This window comes from Bipolaris oryzae (genome assembly GCF_000523455.1).
Source record: "Bipolaris oryzae ATCC 44560 unplaced genomic scaffold scaffold_66, whole genome shotgun sequence".
NCBI classification, from domain to species: Eukaryota; Fungi; Ascomycota; class Dothideomycetes; order Pleosporales; family Pleosporaceae; genus Bipolaris; species Bipolaris oryzae.
In genome coordinates this window covers 94023-107427 of record NW_006911342.1, presented here as the reverse complement: position 1 = coordinate 107427, position 13405 = coordinate 94023, and the positions used below count along the sequence as shown (strand labels likewise).

The 13405-nt window shown below is 51.9% G+C and overlaps 6 protein-coding genes across 6 annotated transcripts; all 6 read left to right on the top strand.

Annotated features, from left to right (window-relative positions):
* Nucleotides 1-353: 353 nt before the first annotated feature.
* On the top strand, nucleotides 354-1836 carry COCMIDRAFT_26384 (uncharacterized protein; the record flags this gene model as incomplete). Its single annotated transcript, XM_007689838.1, has 3 exons — nucleotides 354-446; nucleotides 495-758; nucleotides 808-1836. 3 exons carry the CDS (start codon nucleotides 354-356, stop codon nucleotides 1834-1836), a joined length of 1386 nt encoding a protein of 461 aa, XP_007688028.1.
* A 1285-nt stretch (nucleotides 1837-3121) lies between these two features.
* On the top strand, nucleotides 3122-4854 carry COCMIDRAFT_95545 (uncharacterized protein; the record flags this gene model as incomplete). The annotated part of the gene is made up of 5 exons (XM_007689868.1): nucleotides 3122-3299; nucleotides 3407-3505; nucleotides 3565-3635; nucleotides 3688-4317; nucleotides 4375-4854. The coding sequence occupies 5 exons, from the start codon at nucleotides 3122-3124 to the stop codon at nucleotides 4852-4854; spliced, it is 1458 nt and encodes a 485-aa protein (XP_007688058.1).
* A 431-nt stretch (nucleotides 4855-5285) lies between these two features.
* COCMIDRAFT_5360 (uncharacterized protein) lies at nucleotides 5286-6234 on the top strand (the record flags this gene model as incomplete). The annotated part of the gene is made up of 3 exons (XM_007689830.1): nucleotides 5286-5511; nucleotides 5599-5937; nucleotides 6002-6234. 3 exons carry the CDS (start codon nucleotides 5286-5288, stop codon nucleotides 6232-6234), a joined length of 798 nt encoding a protein of 265 aa, XP_007688020.1.
* Nucleotides 6235-7945: 1711 nt separating this feature from the next.
* On the top strand, nucleotides 7946-8845 carry COCMIDRAFT_95528 (uncharacterized protein; the record flags this gene model as incomplete). Its single annotated transcript, XM_007689867.1, has 2 exons — nucleotides 7946-8340; nucleotides 8410-8845. 2 exons carry the CDS (start codon nucleotides 7946-7948, stop codon nucleotides 8843-8845), a joined length of 831 nt encoding a protein of 276 aa, XP_007688057.1.
* Nucleotides 8846-9947: 1102 nt separating this feature from the next.
* COCMIDRAFT_95472 (uncharacterized protein) lies at nucleotides 9948-11405 on the top strand (the record flags this gene model as incomplete). Its single annotated transcript, XM_007689866.1, has 1 exon — nucleotides 9948-11405. One exon carries the CDS (start codon nucleotides 9948-9950, stop codon nucleotides 11403-11405), a length of 1458 nt encoding a protein of 485 aa, XP_007688056.1.
* Nucleotides 11406-12447: 1042 nt separating this feature from the next.
* COCMIDRAFT_95541 (uncharacterized protein) lies at nucleotides 12448-13335 on the top strand (the record flags this gene model as incomplete). Its single annotated transcript, XM_007689865.1, has 3 exons — nucleotides 12448-12872; nucleotides 12983-13113; nucleotides 13241-13335. 3 exons carry the CDS (start codon nucleotides 12448-12450, stop codon nucleotides 13333-13335), a joined length of 651 nt encoding a protein of 216 aa, XP_007688055.1.
* Nucleotides 13336-13405: the final 70 nt, after the last annotated feature.

Genomic DNA, 13405 nt, shown 5'->3' with positions numbered 1-13405 from the left:
AGCGTGCACGTGACATTGTTGGGAGGTCATGTGAGCACAGGGAACAGTACTGCGTACATATCGATAGCTCACAAGCATGTGAAAACAGAGTGAGAGTAAGCAGCGGAACCGCTTGCCGTCCGTGGTCCATGTCTGGTTGTGGACGAGCTGTTGGTGTGGATCCGTGTGCTGTTCTGCTTGTGCCGATTCGGAAAAGACAGGGTCTCCCGTGCCTTGCCAACAAAGCGCTCCACTGTGTAAACAAACACCGCCCACCCACATTACACCACCATCACCCCGCAGTCGAGATAACCAAATCCAGCAATATTCAACCAATACATCAATACCTGTCTGCAGTCGCCCATAACACCACCATGTCTTACAACGGGCGCATGAGCATGGCGCGCACCACACAACACAATCAGCGCGCACCCCCGGTCAACGAACATGACGCTTTCATGACCTTGGTATGTCGACAGACGCCCCTCGAGTCGAAGACATGCTGACTGCTCTAGCCGGACAACGAGATTGCAGGCTGTATTTCAGACATCGGCATCCAGTTCACCGTATCGGACCTACAGAAGCCCAACCCCCAGATCATCCAAAAAGTTTTCGAATGGCTGGCCGAACTGCTGATGAACACGACTCGCGAAGTCGTTGCGCCAGCGATGCGTGCCGCGGCTGAAGACATGTGCGGAGGAGACGCAGAGCGACTCTACACTAGCGATACCAGAGATTTGATGGGCTTCTTTGTCATTCTACGAAAACTATTGCGCGAGGTGAGTGTCATTCGGAAGTGTCCGGATCGGTCTTTGTTAACAAATCTAGTGTGGAATTCACGATTTTACTTTCAACGATCTATACAAGCCCACTCATGGCCGCCTTGTTAAGATATTTTCGTACATGATCAACTTTATCCGCTTCCGCGAATCTCAAACCGAAATCATCGACGAACATTTCAACAAGGCCGAACGCACTAAACTACGAATCGAGCAGTTGTACAACGATAAGCAAACCAAGGAAATGCAACTGGCCGATCTCGAGCGCAATCGTGCAGCCACTCAAAGGCTGATGCAGGAGAAGGAGAAGCGCAACAACGAGCTGAAGACCCGACTGCTGGAATTGAAGAGGGGGCAAGAGGCAGTAGCAGAGAAGCTGGAGCGTGCCAAGATGGAGCAAGACAGGCTGAAGAAGCTGCTTCAGCAAAAGGTCGAAAACAAGGAGAATGTCCAGCGCGAGGTGCTGAAATTGAAACCATACACTCAACAGAGCCCAACAGCTCTTGAAGACTCATTGCGCGACTTGAGCGATCGTCTCACCGGCGATAAGACACAGATTGACATGTTGGACCGCCGTGCTCGTGCCCTCCAGACCTCGACCGATTCGTTCGCTGTTGTCGCTACCGACGTTACTTCATGCACGCGCTTGCTTACCGATGTACAAGCCGATCTCGCGCGAGAGGAGGAGGAGCTGGCAAAGGCATCGAGACATCGAGATGCGCTAGCCGACCGGAGCAACAATGTGCGCGACGTCGAGCGACAAGAACGCCTCTTGCAAAAGCAATTGGGTAACATCAATGCCCGCACAGACAAGCTCAAGGCCAAAGGTGATGAGGAGGCAGAGCGTGCGCGCAGACGTATGGAGGAGCTTCGAGACACTCATGCCAAGCTTACCGAAGAGCGCGGCGAGAAGGGGCGAGAGATGGAGCGGCGGAGAGTTCGTATTGAGCAGACCGAGAAGAAGATGGCCGAGCTCAAAGACAACATTGAGAACGAGGTTCACTCTGCTCACGACGAGTATCTCAAGATGGAGAGTCACATCAAGCTCTACATTACAGAGATGGAGCAGAGTATATAGTCATCTCCTTTGGGAAATAGAGGCTGTTTTTTTGGGTCAGGCGGGGCGTTTGGGGGGCATTGTGCTTCCGTTCAGATACCATGAGGCAATCTAGGGCACTAGGATGTGATACCACGTAGTTCTATTTTAATCACAATTGTTAGACTTTTACATACTTATCATGAGCCATTGTCTCTCACCGCCCAGTGTCATGGTTAGCAGAGAGGATACATAGACAACGCATCCCTGGGTCTAGTTCTGCAGGCGGGGCGGCGACAGGCCATCAAGACATCAATCAAGACTTGGTGCCACCTTGCAAGCAGCGGTCTGTATCCCCGCAAGCTTGCGTGTTGAGCCACCGGCTACCCAGAAGGTACAAGTGTCTTTAGGGTCTGCCCAGAAAAAAAAATATAGCGGGTGAGGGATCATGCGTATTGTGCTATCTCGATATTAAATCTCTTGTCACACCCAGAATGTCAAGGTACACTCTGAGTCATTTAAATAGTACGATAATATACAAAATTCCACATATTTGATTGATGCACAAATGTTAATACATGAACTATTCAAAGCTTGTATACCTTGTAGTATGCGAATGGAGTCCTGACTGGAACGAGCGACCCTTGATGTTACATGTGCTCCTTTGTTCAACATGAGTCCAAGTCGGGTAGTGAAATCGGAACTGTGGTAGTGAATGGACTGGTGTAGCGGTGTAATTCGGAGTGTTCAGACGAGCCCTTATGCATGATAATCTTCACGAGGCGACATGTGATTTGTTGCTTCGCATCGAGTTGCACATGCCTGGCATAGCGTATACACTCGCAAAGACTAGGACAGTCGAGAGCATAGATAATTGTTGCGTCTTGCTTGGTATACCGCGTGGGCGAGGGGCCAGCAAGCAGACCAGTGCCCAGGCATGAGAGAGAGAGAGCGTTGAGTCAAGGGTGGATTGCAAATTGCCGGACCCCCATTGCTTGACTCACCTGTGGAAACCATATTTGGAGTCTTGGTCCAGTTTCTCCAGGTTTGTGGAGCATGGGATAGACTGGGAGCGGGAAAAAAATGGCTGTACTCCGCCTCCCGTGCATCCAAGGGGAGTGCTCCCGTTGGTCGCTCAACCCCACATCATCAGCGAAGCCGGCCTAGCACAGCTACAGGCCCGATCCCGGCTCTGACGCTTTTCATCATCGCTCAGCGCAGCAGATTTTTGTCATTGACTCACCTTGGGAGCAGCTGCCCGGCCTTCAAATACTGCTCTTTGCCCACCACTCTTCCAACAACTTTACAACACACTTCAATTTTCAAAATGTGCCCTCCTACCGAAGAAACCACCAACGGCCATGCCAACGGCACCAATGGTGCACCTCGCAGCAAGGAAGGCTTTACTGGTGTCCAGACCAAGCAGAACCCTCACCCGTCACACAGGAGCCCCTATCAGCCTGTCGGCGACTTCTTGTCAAATGTTGGGCGATTCAAGATTATCGGTGCGTTCAGAATGCCAACCTTCACCGCCACCCGATGCGCACGCGTCGATACTTGAAGTTTTCCAATTGAGCACGATACTAGAGCACAACTGACTTTGTTTGCGTAGAGAGCACACTGAGAGAAGGCGAGCAGTTTGCCAATGCCTACTTCGACCTCGAAGCCAAGATCAAGATTGCCAAAGCCCTCGACAACTTTGGTGTTGACTGTAAGAAATTTACTCCGCGGCACTTGGCCTGCAAATTCCCCAGGCTAATCAGATTCCAGACATCGAAGTTACCAGTCCCGCTGCTTCCGAGCAGTCAAGAAGGGACTGCGAGGCTCTGTGCAAGCTCGGAGTACGTTTTACAAATATCCTGGTAGCGAGGTCGCACGCTGATAATTTTGCAGTTGAAAGCCAAGATTCTCACCCACGTACGATGCCACATGGACGATGCCAGAATCGCTGTCGAGACGGGTGTCGACGGTCTCGATGTCGTCATTGGAACCTCAGCATACCTCCGCGAGCACAGCCACGGCAAGGACATGACATACATCAAGAACACGGCGCTTGAGGTTATTGAGTTTGTCAAGAGCAAGGGCAAGGAGATCCGCTTTAGTTCCGAGGACTCGTTCCGATCAGACCTTGTGGATCTTCTCTCCATCTATAGTGCCGTTGACAAGGTTGGCGTCGACCGTGTTGGTATTGCTGACACCGTTGGCTGCGCATCTCCCCGTCAAGTATACGACTTGGTCCGCACTCTGCGTGGCGTCGTTTCCTGCGACATTGAGACACATTTCCACAATGACTCTGGCTGTGCTATTGCCAACGCATTCTGTGCGCTCGAGGCAGGAGCTACGCACATTGACACCTCTGTACTCGGCATTGGCGAGCGCAACGGCATTACTCCTCTTGGAGGTCTGATGGCTCGTATGATTGTAGCCGACCGCGAATACGTCACCAGCAAGTACAACATCAAGGCGCTCAAGGAGGTTGAGGATCTGGTTGCCGATCTCGTTGAAGTCAACATTCCTTTCAACGTAAGTTCTTTCTCCAAAGCAACAGCAATCTAGACACACCACTGACTCATATCTCAGAACTACATTACCGGATTCTGCGCCTTCACCCACAAGGCTGGTATTCACGCCAAGGCCATTCTGAACAACCCCTCGACATACGAGATTATCAACCCTCAGGATTTCGGCATGTCCCGCTACGTGCACTTTGCCAGCAGGCTTACGGGATGGAACGCAATCAAGAGCCGTGCCGAGCAGCTTGGTCTGCAGATGACTGAGGCCCAATACAAGGAGTGCACTGCTAAGATCAAGGCCATTGCCGACATCCGCAAGATTGCACTAGACGACACTGACTCCATCATCCGTACTTATCACAACAACCTCCATACTACCGAGGAAGTGCCACTTCTGCCAGGTATGACAGAGGAGGAGAAGGCCAAATTCGCTCAGGTTGAGGCCGAGCTGAACAGTGTCAACGAGAAGAGGGAGCTCGAGGCGACGGCCGATGCGCAGGCCGAGGTTCCTGCTGCTAAGAAGAACAAGACCGTGACCGCATCATAAGTACGGGTCATTTGTATATATGGGATATCCGGAGTTAGTCGTTTCTGGCAGTCGTCTTTCTGGAGCGGTTTTACATTTGTTCCGGCCACGGAAAAGTTACAGAGTTTTTTAGTTTTTTGATACCTGCAGCTAGGCCCATGGGCAGTAGGCGGGATATATAGAAATGATGAGCAATGAGCAATGTTAAGACCAGACCGCATTTGTATTTACCAATACCAAGTTGTGCGTTGACCGACTGACCGAATCCAGCAAAATACCGACTGGCCAACGGACCAACCACAAGTCACTGCCGCGGCGAAGATGGGCACGTGAGCTTGGACCCTGAGGCGCGCGCTTTCTTAGGCGGGCCTATACCGCCCCTCTCTCGACTTTCGGGGATCAATCGCCACGTCTCAATCCTCGTTGTTTTTTACTCACCACAGATCGCAATCATGAGCACTGTCGAGACGGTCACTCAGCACCCCGTGATCACTGCGGAAAATGTCTTGCGCCTATTTCCCGAAGTAAACACTTCGCTCATCGGAGGATCGCACAACTCTGCCACAGATGACAATGCGCTACAAGGCTATGATGAGGAGCAGATACGGCTGATGGACGAGGTTTGCATTGTCTTGGACAACGACGACTTGCCCATTGGCAGCGCGACCAAGAAACTGTGTAAGTGTTTGCGCACAGCATAGCCCAAGGTGCAAGGCGACCGGGAACGACCAACTGTGTAACTCTGAGCAGTGCTGATATAGACAGGCCATCTCATGGAGAACATCGACAAAGGCCTCCTCCATCGTGCATTCTCTGTCTTCCTCTTCGACTCCAAGAACCGTCTGCTTCTCCAGCAACGTGCGACCGAGAAAATCACGTTCCCGGACATGTGGACAAACACATGCTGTTCACACCCGCTAGGCATACCTGGGGAGACGGGTGTCGGGCTTGAGGAGTCGATTCAGGGTGTGCGCCGCGCAGCAGTACGCAAGCTCAACCATGAGCTTGGTATCAAGTCCGAGCAGGTGCCTATTGACGACTTCAAGTTTCTTACGCGGATACACTACAAGTCGCCCAGTGATGGCGTATGGGGCGAGCATGAGAGTAAGTTCTTTTAATGTCAAGGGGCACCAAAGTCGTCGTAGACAAGTACTCACAACCGTTTTAGTTGACTACATCCTGTTCATGAAGGCCGATGTCGACCTTGACATCAACCCCAACGAAGTCCGGGATTCAAAATGGGTATCCCAAGAGGACCTAAAGACCATGTTCAAGGACAAGTCGCTCAAGTTTACACCATGGTTCAAGCTCATCTGTGAGAGCATGCTGTTCGAGTGGTGGAACCACCTTGACTCCGGACTAGAGAAGTATTTGGGAGAGACGGAGATTCGGCGTATGTAAAAGGCAGTGGAGGATTGCGCCCTGCGAAGTGGGCAGTATTGCAAGTGAGCACAGCTACAAACTCCGAGACCAATCGTCCGTGTCGAATCTACTTAGGGTTCCGCGTTAGACCACGCCGGGTTCCGAAGTGAGGCGGCGCATGCATGCAGGCTCGGCGCCCATAGATATCAAGTTTCCGATAATATCCCCGTCACCAGTGGTTTGAATAGACCCCACGCCAATTATTCATATGGCTTTATCGTGCGTACAATCAGCATCTACTACCCCTCTCTTATCGTTGTGTCGTCGCAAGCTTGGTCATGGTTAACCAGCCACTAGCAGCGCCTTTGGCTCTTTAGCTTTTGCCTAGCAGAATGACTGGCAGCCTAATCTATGCCGATACGAGTTTGATCTTGCGTTGAACTGCTGCGTGTAGAGTAATGGAGAGTTTTGATGATCTACTGGGCTGGATGATGGCTCTGGAGTTGCCTACTCCGGGAGGTCCAGCCGAGGTCAGCGCTACCATGCTTCCTCTTCATCCCCACAGATGCTCACAGTACATACGCCACTGTCAATGCCACATCACTTGCCCTCCTCATTCTGCCGCTGATCGCATGTAAATAACAAAGCAAAGCAATGAGAATGAGCAAATACGTGCACAAGTAATGCACGCGTTGAGCCGCATCGGGCCGACATGCAGCTGAAGTCACAAGACGAATGATAACGGGAAGGACGCCTAGTAGCCAGGCAAATGGTTCCGTAGTGACTAGAGGTTGCTCGGCATATGTGAAGCATGACCTTGGCCTCCACCCGAGGATGCTGGGGTGCTGCACAGACGGGGGGGGGGTAGCCGTGGAACTATATCAGTATGCTGATGTCCCCCCATCTATGGCTCTTGTCGAAGAGGCATTACGTTTACTACCACTGGAGCAAGTCAATCATTGCTCGTCATCTCACGTCAAACGCGCCTTAGTGACTACTGCAACAACCCCCACGATACACGCCTCCGGCTGCAACCGGACATTCTCACGACACACTGCTGCTGCGGCTCGACGTTGGCCAAGCATCGTACAGCTGTGCTGTCAGTGCTCTTGTGACAGCCCCCTCAACGAGTAAAAAGCAACTTGGACGCCTCGGGCTAGCCATACATCAACGGACACCAGTCCACGTACACGGGCTTGATACATCGATAACCCAACACGTATACTATCGGTACAGGAAGATCCCGTCGCTCGGGTCCCCTTTCACCAGCAACACTGAATTCAAAAGGGAGCTCATCGAGCCTCACCCATTGATGTCGGTTGATCTGCGTCAAGCTTTCACCTCTCTACGCTACCCATCTCGAGTCGAAACTGTCTCGAGATCGCAGCTTTCCAAAAACCATACAGGAGATTTAAATCGTCCTGCCCATACATAAACCACCAGTTAGCAAGTCGAGAAAAGGTATACCATAATGGCAGGCAATCTACGGTCAAGGCTCCTGCTCAGCCCACGACGACCCATATCAACCACAACGATACTAATTCTATCCATCTAGTAGCGTTGTTTGAACTCAAGGTTTCTTTCTAGACACACTGTGGTTCAAGTGACTAACCCTACCTTTCGACGAGCCTGGTAACTAGCCCTGCGGGGAACACTTCACGGTGGCTTATTCCACGACTGTCCCAATTACCAAACGAAGCGGCAGATCCCATTTGAATACTAGTAGAAGCTTACCCACGAAACCGCAATTATGGCGAAAACCTTGTCGCCCATTACGCCAGTCAGCTGTAGTTTTGCAGGAGAAGCAAAATCCTCCAACTTGAAGTCTGCCACGATCAGGGCCAATGAAGTCCCAGCTAGCATCAAGATTGTGAAGCAAAAGCCCACCGCTCCTGCCTTGCCTCCGCTTACGCATGATGTCCGTGTCGTGACCCTTGCCGAGTACAAGCAAGCTGCTCGTTGCTTGGCCGATGCCTTTAACCAGGATGAGGTAGTCAGGTACTTTGTCGATGTACCTGACCTTGCCCACTGGACTGAAGAGCGAAAGTTTGCTTTGCATGTCGAGATTCTCGAATACATCACGTATGCTCACATCCTCAAGGGAATGGTGACTACGGTCGGAGACTTTGAAGCAGTTGCGTTGTGGTAAGTCATCATATATTAACCTTTGGTAACCCATGCAAGAATTATCGGGCTTACATATGCATTCTATAGGATGCCGCCAGGCCAGAACATGGATGACTATCTAACCATATTCCGTTCTGGCATGTGGCGTCTGAACTTCCGCCTGTCGGCCGAAGGCAAGCGTCGCTTCTTTGGCGAGTTCATTCCTCTACTCCACGACACGATGCATACTACGCTTGGCGATCGAGAACTCGAGGCCTGGTACTTGGTATACATTGGCACTAGGCCTAGTGGCCGTGGAAAGGGCCATGCTCGCAAGCTCATTGAGCATGTCACGAAGCTGGCGGATCGTGAGGGCAGGCCGTGTTACTTGGAGTCGAGTAACGAGGCCAACCCCCCGATCTACCGCAAGTTTGGCTTCCAAGTGACGAGAAGGGTCCTCCTTCAGAGGGGTGGAAAGAATATTCCCATGGATATCATGGTGAGGGAGCCCCAGATGACGGAAGAGAAGAAGGGTGGCATGTAAGGTAGTTCGTTGTTGGGACAGGATTGATGGTGAACAGTAAAGCACCGGTTCAACAGGTGATTTCTGAGGGGTAAGATACAAGCTAGGGGATGCTGGCTTCTTGTAGTGTCCTTCAACAGGGCCTACCTAGTGGATTTCTTTTCATACATGTCTTGGATTACACACTCGTTACTGTGGGGTACAGAGAAACAAAGTGGTGACACGATGCTTGCAGCTCTTCCGACTGCTACTTATTGTGAGTGATGACGTTGTAAGAGATAAATTGAAGGCTCTTGACGCGAGAAGTGTATTGGCATTGTCGAATGGTGTGGGCATGAGGCGTTTCAGCAGCAATTGTGTGGCAGCGTCGCAATTGGGAGTCGAGCATGAAGCTGAAAGTGGGGGGTACCGAGTCGAGATGAAATGCCCCGAAATATGTAGTCGCTGATGCGGATCGTAATATATGTAAGTAGCACGTGGTGCCGGGGTCCATGGCTTATCATGGCAAAAGCAAAGAAGGGTAAGAAGATTACACGAGAGATTAGCGGTGGAGCTTGGTAGTGGCAGTGCTGGCAGGCTTCACGACAAATTGCGGTGTCATGAAACACGCACTGCCGACGGTATCGCTGACCCAGTTGCCAAACCTGTCGCGTCTTCATCTCCTCACTCCACTCCCTGATTGCTCCCCCTCGTCCACACTGTCGTTGTTCGTCCGCTGCCTGCCGCTCGTTGTACGCCTGCTGCACTGTTGCACCATTGCAGACTTTTTTGCTTTCGCCTACTACGTAGCCTTTGCATCGCTTCACCCCTCGTGATCCATCCCCCAATTCTTTACCCTTTCATCCCGAACCCGCCTAATCGATAAAAAAAAGTGGTGTCTCCCCACTCGGTCCGCATCCGCAACGCTACCTAACGCACCCCGCAAGTCTCGCCCAGCAACGCGTCGACGGCCTGCTGAAGCCAATCGTCCGCCCTGCCAGCTCACGCCCAGCGAAAGACTTTGCTGGAGCCTGCCGTTGCATTCCACGTACCATTCACTTATCGCGCCCCTATCAGCCTGCTCTCATCCTCCTCTATCGCTACTGCTTCTTCTTCTTCTTCTTCTTCGTCTGTTTTTCTCGTCATGGTCACCCAACGCAGGTACTCCGTTACGGGTCAGACACCACCCGACGACGCCGAAGCCATGAAGGCGCGCTCGCCCAAGCTCCAGTCTCTCGACACCAGTGTCCAAGCGCCGCCCTGTGGATACTGCGACGCCGCGGCCGAATTGAGCGCCAGCGGCGATGACGGCGCATCCGAGCAGCGGAGAGGGAGGAAGATGGGCCCCAACGGCACCATTGTACGCACATCGAGCAAACGATCCGCAACCCAGCTGCCCTCGCCCAGCTCGCCCTCACAGCAGCTGCCGCAAAAGATTCCGCGGTACCGACTGTGCCATGACGAGCACGCCGACGTTGACATGGACTCAGACACGGACTCGGGTTCGGATGGCACGGACGGGCTGGGCGAGGGGAGCGAGCTCGATGACGACCATGGTCTGGAAAGCCGGGCAACGTCTGTCCCCTCAACGCCCGACCATTCACTTGGATGCAGCGCGCTGGGTCTGCCCGAGGCCACGCGCCTCGAAGGGCTGCGACTGTATGCGGAAGAGAGACCAGACGACGAGCACATGGAAGACTATGCACTTTCACCCCCGCACTCGAGAAACAACAGCGTCAACCGCACGCAGTTTGATGGTGCCAGCGTACTGCAGGCGGAGTGGGCGGCACACATTGCGATGCACAAGGACAAGTCGGAAACTGTCCATATTGAGAATATTCAGAACATTGAGCCTATCGAAAACGCCGAACCCGTCCAAAACATCGAACCCGCCGAAGACATCCAAACAACCTCGACCGATATCGGGCAACCGCTGCCCACCGACACTACGCACGATCCTCTAACCTTCATCACGCTGCCCCCCGAAATCCGTCACCAAATCTACCGCAGCTGCGAAAACCTCGTCGTCGACAAACCGCTCGTATACTGCATCTCGACGTTCAACGGCGAAATGCAACACCCGCTCGCCTCCGTCTCGCGCCTCGTACGCTCCGAAGCCCTCGCAATATTCTACAGCTACAACCTCTGGGTCATCAAGGTAGAATTCCGCATGATGTACGAAGCCTTCCGCGACTGGATCATTCGACTCGGAGAAGGCGCGGGACTCCTCCGCCTCATCGCCTTATCCGTGCGGGGCTCGCTGTTCAAGCCCAAGAAGAGCCATGGACAGAGCGTACTGATTCACGGGCATTTGGTTCAGCTTGCGCCAGGCATCATCGGGCCTGCAGCAGGATCGAGAGAGGAGCTGTATTGTCCCCCGGACGGCGATGCGAGTTTTAGGATTGATCTGAGTGAGAAGCATGCGGGGGGCATGGTGCAGATTGTGAGGAATGATGGGACGAGCGAGGCCGGGGAGAAGGCACGGGTGTATTTGAGTAAGATGGTGGGGGGGCTTTGGGAGAAGAGGAGGGCGGGGACGCTCAATGGACAGGATTGGATTACTATGGTGGATGGGTTTTTGTCGTTTATTGGGGGGTGGTGATGAGGTTTTGGCGGGAACTTTTTGGGTTGATCTCACGTCTGGTGTGTGTGTCTGATGAGGAAGAAATGGAAGAGGAAGAGGAAGATGAAACAAAATTAGGTGTATTTGGAAGGGACTGGACGATCTATTGTTTGGGCAATCTTTTTTTGCTTTGAATCTTTGGGGGGGGGGCAAGGTTCAATCATCTTTCGGAGTATAATGTTAATGATTGCGGGTTGGGAGAAGAAATTTTATGGGTAAGTACATGACCAAAGCGGATACAAGCATTGTGTTTTTTTTTTGTGTGTTAACTTCAAGGGAAGAGATTGCACGTTTGTTTGTTTGTTTGTTTATTTGTTTCATCTCCTGCTTTGTCTTTTTTAACATATTTCTGCCTTTGGTCGAGTAAAGCAGTTTATACAAGTAGTTGACAAGTTCGCGATATAATATATACCCCCTTTTTTTTTTCTTCCTCTCTCTCTCTCTGTGTGTGTCTTGCGTACTTTTTGCATTTACTCCAACTTTTTGCACCGTATATACCGTATTCCCATCCCCTATTAAGATTCGACTTAGGTAATGAATGTATGGTCCAATGAGAAAGTCGTGTATACGGACGCGTGTTTTTTTTTAAAAAAAGTAGGCGGTTAGCGAATGAAGCCCAACGATGAAAAGGGGTTCAGCCCTCTCTCTCCCTCTCTCCCTTTCTCTCTCGGAAGACGGGAAGACGGCATGGGGGGATGGTGGTTTGATTTGAACAGGCCATTGTGCGAGTGGAGCATTCCGGGGTTCCGGGCTTTGGCCTCATCCGGACATATTTCTCACTCTTCTGTATGACCGGGGCCGTGGGGGGTTACGTGCACTCTCTCTCTCTCCTCGATATATACAACTGTATCTACAAGTCTTTTTTTTTAAACTACGACTAGAAAGAGCGGAATGCGATAGGCTTACCCTCTCTCTCCCTCTCTTGATCCCCCTTCCCCCCCCCTTTCTTACCCTTGGTTCTTTCTCTTAAATCGCCTTGGCGTTCTGAGTGAACGCACCGCGCGCCGCCACGCATCAAACAATGCACGTCCTACTCACGCTCTCGCTGTTGCTCGGCGCCCTAACAACACTCTTCTACAATCTCGAATCGCGCCTCGAGTCCTTCTACATCTTCACCCCGGCTGCCCTGCACTCCCTCAGTCTCTCGGCTATTGAGCGCCACGGAAACGACACCGCGGCCGTCGTATCCTACATTGTCGACTCGCTGTCGGCGTTGCACCCGCAGCATATCAATCTCGATGAGGAGTGGGTGTTTAATAATGCGGGGGGTGCGATGGGCGCAATGTATATTATACATGCGAGTGTGACGGAGTATCTGATTGTGTTTGGGACGCCTGTGGGGACCGAGGGGCATACGGGACGGCATACGGCGGATGATTATTTTCATATTTTGAAGGGGGAGCAGGTGGCGTATGCGCCGGGTAAGGGGGTTTATGAGGCGGAGAGGTGAGTTTTTTTCCCTGTTGTTGATGTTGTTGCCATCTTCCTTGAAAGGAAGGTGCATTTTGGAGGGGTTGTTAGTATGAATGGTTTTGCTGACGAATGCTGGGGTACAGGTATCCTCAGGGTAGCGTGCATCATCTTCGTCGCGGCGAGGTGAAGCAGTACAAGATGGACGGAGAGTGCTTTGCGCTCGAGTATGCGAGGGGATGGATTCCGCCCATGTTGGGATTTGGATATGCTGATAGTAAGTTTTTTGCCCTCGCTAACTCTTTCATTCCTTTCTCCTTTCCCCCTATCTGCAAAGACTGGGTCAAGGAGGAATAAACTTTTTCGGAGAAATTTGTGGCTGACTTTTTGGTTTCTGTTGATAGCTTTCACAAGTACCTTGGATTTCCCAACCTTGTGGCGCACGACTGTGATTACGGGACGCGAGATGATCGCTAATTTGCTCAAGGGGAAGTTGTAGCAAGGCTTATGTCTTGGCTGCCAAGACAGGGGGGTGAGAAAAAGCGAGGACTTGGTTGTGGGGAGTGAGC